This window comes from Cucurbita maxima, unplaced genomic scaffold (genome assembly GCF_002738345.1).
Source record: "Cucurbita maxima cultivar Rimu unplaced genomic scaffold, Cmax_1.0 Cma_Scf00007, whole genome shotgun sequence".
NCBI lineage: Eukaryota > Viridiplantae > Streptophyta > Magnoliopsida > Cucurbitales > Cucurbitaceae > Cucurbita > Cucurbita maxima.
The window spans coordinates 5,255,326-5,261,054 of record NW_019272023.1 but is presented as its reverse complement, the minus strand read 5'-3'; the positions used below and the strand labels follow the sequence as shown (position 1 = coordinate 5,261,054).

Below are 5,729 nucleotides of genomic sequence, written 5' to 3'. Positions count from 1 at the left end.
AGTAGACAGTATCATACCAGTGTTCGTGCTTAATCTGTTTGATCTCTCTTTGTCAAACATCATTAACCCACAAATTCCTAATTTGTTGCTCTCATTTATTGAACACAACTAATCCAAGGGCCCACCAACTCATAAAGGGACCCCAAAGTAAGGGGTAGGCGTCCTCAACCACTGTCCCATCACCACAATGATTGTCCAATAACTGGGCCCCTACCCTCCACCTGTAGGGATGATTCTCTTCCACATGAACATGGTGGTGAATCCTCTTAGGACCTAATTTCCTTGGGACCAAAAAATAAAAAAATGAAATGAAAAATGACCCTCCAAGTTTAGGGCACAATCGTATATAAACTGTATAAGATATCCCACATCGGATCAAATTATTTATATAATTACAAGTTGATTGTATAAATAGCTTTATAAGAACAAGACTCCCGACCTTATCTAAACAAATTCAGGATTAACCCTCAACCCTCCTACCTAAATGTCCTACGCATAACTTGATTGACGATCATTGTACACTGATGCTCGTCAACCAAAACTATCCAACTCGAGATTAAAAGGTCAAGTGAAGTCGAGTCATCACAAGTCATACATTAATCGAAACCGTAAATCAAATCTTTCCCGTCCAGGTGATACAGTGTTGAAAAAGTTGTTTAAAGCTCTTCTTAGGCTTCTTCCTACTCTTCTCAACCATTATCATCTCCCTCTCCCTTTCAATCTCTCCCTCTACTTGCAAACAAAGCTGTTCAACATTCAACACACCAAAAACTAAATATTTCTTTACAAAATTAAATTAAATTTCAAATATTTTAATATTTTAATATTATAATATTATAATTTATGAGTGGTTTTACCTTGAGGACTCTATCCTCAATCTTGTCCATTCTCTCGAGGAGGCTTCCTTTGAGTTCAGTGACTTTGACTGCGTCGTTCATCGGACGGCCGTGCTTCTCCAGACTTCTTGGAGACAGATCAACGGACGATGTGTGATAATCGCTCGTGAGTGGGCCCCACTTGACGAGAAAGATGTATACGATCTCTTTGGTGACTTGCCGCTCCCTTTGATTTCCTCTAGCAGCCTCCAACTACTGTCAAAAATAAATAATTACAAAAAGAATTATTTGATTATAAATAAGATAATTTTCACACGTAAATGATAGGTGGATTACACAAATATTTTCACCTACAATAAACCTTACTGTGAATGTTTGATTAATCCACCACACTCAAATGGTGGTGAGAGTTCTCTTATTTATAATCATTTACAGAATACAAAAATAAGATAAATTAGAAATAATAAGGAAATAGCGATAAAAGAAAAGAATAATAAATGAATACAATATATTTGCATTTAATAAAAGAGCAAATATGGTAACCCATAATGTAAGGCAAATATCTAGATATTTGCCTTATAATGAATGGTCAACTATCCTTAACACTTACAAAAATGTAGGATAGATTACATGTCTGATTTTAATAAATATTTAAATAATTAAAAACCTGTCTCGATTTGATGAGAAGTATCTACTGATGTAACGAAGACAAAGATGGAGAACTTTCTATAGTTAAAAACTTTCATGCATGTTCTATGAGAAATTAACAATGCTCTCATCTCCATCTACTTAGGACGTACTAAGCTCACTTTGCACTACATCACTAAATGACTCGCCTGAATGTTCAGTCTTTTTAATAAAGTGTGCTGTGTTAGGAGTAATCAAACTAAAAAACACACTCAAAAAGAGGATCGACCTCCCGCTCAATTCAAAAAAATTTAGGGCCAAACGAAATAAGAGTTGCTAATTTTCCATCTCACTGGAAAAGTAGACGATCACACGGACTCAACTGTTTTTATTTTTGTTCCGATTCAGGAGTAAGATTGGAAAAGGTTCAATATTTTGAGTTGATCTTTTATATTATCGACTATAAAAGTGAAATACCTCAAAAAATAAAGGTTCAAATGAAGGAGAACGATGAAAGAACTTTTACTTTAGGTCAGGTCAATATACGATAATTCCTCCAAATATCATAGATAGTAAAAACACTCCCTTAATTGAACAAAAAAAACATATGACTCCAACAAAAGGAATCATGAACGGATTCTCTCACCAACCAACCCTTCTCATTTTCTCGGTCATTTTCCCGAGAAACAAACATCAAAACCATCCTTTTCTCCACCATGTCCACACAATAACATATTCACAAACACATTAAAAAAAAAATATATATATATATATATAAAACAAGCTCACCATATAATCCAGCCGGTTCTTCGCCGAGTGCCATTTTCCCGGGAAACAAACAGAAAATTCAGAAAACAAAATGATTTCCTTTCCACTGAATCCGCAACATTTGGGGTTTAGTACAAACAATGGCTGGGGATTCTGGAACGACACGTCTGGGGCAGTTATGGGGTATGTCGGCTGTCAAATGGAGCGACGTGTCGAATTTAAAGGATTGGGTGTGGACACGCGTTGCTGTGACAACATGCAATGAATGTGGAGAGGGCACGTGGGTGGTCACGTGGGTCTGTGAGTTTTTAATGCGATGTACTGATGTGGACGGCGAACATTATCCTTTTTTTTTTTTTTTTTTCTCAAATAAAAAATATGACAGATAGCCGTTTTCAAAGAGCAGGGATTGTCTGCGGCCGCGTGTAGACCACTGAGAACTTTAAACCCAATCCTTGCCGTTCTTTTTTCTTTTTTCTTTTGATCGTCAGTATGTCAGAGATTCGGATTTGACTTTTTAATGATTTATGCCTATCGTTTCAGTATGGTTCCATTTTATTTCTTTGTTTAAATAAACTGCAATAATACCTAAATATATTAAACATTCATAATCTTTTTGTTGAATTATAAGGAAAGTTATATATTTTTTTAATTTTTAAATATGACAATTAATTTAAATAATTTTCTTTTTTAATCCATTAATTAAAATATAATTAAATTTTATATCTTTAATAAAACCATTTTTTATAAATTTTAATAATACCCTTAAATTTTTAAATCAAAATTCGAAAAATACCCTAAAACTTTGAAAATAATAATAATAATAATAAAATACCGTTAACTTTAGACAAAAAAAAAAAAAAAAAAAAATAAAATAAAAAAAATAATATTTTGTTTAAAAAATATTTTTGAGGTTTCAAAAAAAAAAAAAAAAAAAACGACTTTGAAGAGTATTTAAAAAATTTAATACCTTTAAAAAAATTTAAAATTTTCAAAAATATATTAATTTTCTTTTTTACCGTTTAAAAATACTTTTACCTTCTTACGTGTCAAAATTATTCATAAACTTCTAAAGATATTATTAAAATGTTTGAGAATAATGTATGAGGCATTTTCGTCCATATATTGATAGTAAGAAATTTTAATTTTTTTAATAAAAATAAAGAGTGATTCGTGAGTATATTTTTTTAATTATTATTTTAAGGATATTTATTTAAACTATATGTCTTATTAACATATCAACCTGCTAGAATATTATAATATAAAATTAATAACATTTTAATTTTTTATTGACCACTTTTAAATAGAATTTGTAATGCATTAGCTTTAATTTGAGAATAAAAATATTTTAAAATATAATTAAAAAATAACTTGCAATTAATATTAATTTAGTTTTAAAAAAACTAGTTAATATAATTGACTTGAATTTATATTAATTTTGTATGGGTGTAGTATAGTGCAATATTGGGTGTTTGTTCTATAATTTATATTAATTTTTTATGGGCCGAACTAGTTTCATAATGGGCCAAAAAGCCCACTAAGAGAGGTAACAGGCCCATTCTTCCTCCACGAACGGAGCCCTAAAATAGGCGAGGAATGAAGCTTTAGTTCCAGGCTACCAGCTACGTCTTTCTCCTCTCCCCGCCGCTACGGCTACACGCAGAGGCATCTCATCTCCGATTAAGTCCCGATGAGGAAACGTTTAGTAATCTGAACAAAAAGGAACATGGAGGGTTTCGTCCATTGCTGGCGCTCCCGATGGCTAATCGCTGAGGTCGAGGAACCAGCTGCTCCATGCCAATTCCAGGTAGATGCTAGGCATTCTGAGGGACTCATTTCCGCTCCGATTCATCTCTTCAAATCGTTTCTCAAAATTTGTTTTCTGTGTGAAATCATTTCTGAAAATTTTGTTTTCTGTGTGAAATCGTTTCTGAAAATTTGATTTCTGTGTCAAATCGTTTCTGAAAATTTGTTTTCTGTGTGAAATCGTTTCTGAAAATTTGTTTTCTGTGTGAAATCGTTTCTGAATAAATTACCATTTCGGCGATCTGTTTATGGTTGTTAATGGAGATTTGATAGATCTGAAGCGATTGGTAGCGTGGGGAATTCTACAAATCGATGGTCTAGTAGGGACTGAGTGAACATATCACATGATACTTTATAACATAGCATAGCTAATATCACGTCATATAGTATATCATAGCATAAACATAACTTCAAATATATCAAGTAATCATAAAATCACAATACATGTAGGGGTTATAGAACATGAGCATCACATCGTAGTCAAGTCATTCAACCAACGATTCTTTGTTTGGCCTCAGCTAAGAGTCACTAACCATCCTTCTAACGAGGTTGGATCAGCTAAGAGTCTATAACATTGAATTAATGTATAATGTAATATTGAGATCATCCAAGATAGGTATGAATTAAACATACTTAGAGCTCACAAATACTGGGTGAAAACGTCAAAATCTGCTCCGGACTTCCCAAATGTTGAAAAGGGTCCCGAGGCATCAAATTGAAGTGTCTATGCAAATAAGTTACGGCGTTAATCGAGTCGCCAAGCCGTTGGAAGCAGAGCGCAAGGACCAAGTCGAGATGCAAGCTGCGGCTGAAAAGACTGGCTAGAGTGGAGCCAAAGTGGTCAGAAGTGGCTCAGGCCGGCGTCAGTTGGCTTATGTTTGAATTTCTCAGAAGTTGAGGACTTTTCCATTGACCATTCTTGGAAATATTAATCATCAAATTTAATTTGGTTAACATTAATTGTTTTAATACTCTTAACATCTTTTGCTATCTATTGTCAACTTTTTAGGTACATTTTTTTTAGTATTTAAATCTACTTTTTATATTTATATATTTACGATGTATTCATGCATACATCATAATAGATTGTAAATATAAGCAATTTCATATTATCTGATTTGTTGCAAAGAATAAAACTAGCGTTCAAAGATTTTTAGTGGGATATTTAAGAATAATAATTAAATTCTCTTAATGGTCATAATAGTACCATCTTATAAGGATTTTCTCCAAATAAGATAGATCATAGGGGTGTTAAAAAATTCAAAAAAATTTGATCAACCCAATTCAAGTTGGGTGGGATTGAGTTAGTTTGTTCTAAGATTGGATTGGATTAGATTGAATTGAATCGATTCACATTTTTCTACCTACTAACATTTTATAACCCGAATAATTGAGCGTGGTATAAAAAAAAATGTCTCCACCTGCTCATAGATCCTAAACTTTAAAAATTGTTTAATTAAACTCTATAAGAAATCTATAAAAACACACCAAACTCTATAAGAAATCTATAAAAACACACCGTTACAAGTTAGACTCACACTTCAAAGTTCATACACATTTAAAAGTTTATAAACTTGGTACCCTGAACTTTTTAGGAACTAAAATAGACCAATTTTACATTTCTATATATATATATATATATATATATATATATATATATATATATATATATATATATATATATATATATAT

General features: G+C 32.2%; 1 protein-coding gene across 1 annotated transcript; it reads right to left on the bottom strand.

Annotated features, from left to right (window-relative positions):
• Positions 1-309: 309 nt before the first annotated feature.
• LOC111481961 lies at positions 310-2,388 on the bottom strand. Its single transcript, XM_023127585.1, has 3 exons — positions 2,253-2,388; positions 858-1,088; positions 310-745 (listed from the first exon to the last, which is right to left on the bottom strand). The coding sequence occupies exons 1-3, from the start codon at positions 2,253-2,255 to the stop codon at positions 614-616; spliced, it is 366 nt and encodes a 121-aa protein (XP_022983353.1). The 5' UTR covers positions 2,256-2,388; the 3' UTR covers positions 310-613.
• Between the last annotated feature and the right edge of the window lie 3,341 nt (positions 2,389-5,729).

What these genes read in the sequence shown, in the direction of transcription:
- LOC111481961 (XM_023127585.1), bottom strand. An exon ending in TTGAGGATAGAGTCCTCAAG is followed by an intron (nt 746 to 857) that starts GTAAAACCACTC and finishes AATGTTGAACAG; the next exon opens with CTTTGTTTGCAAGTAGAGGG.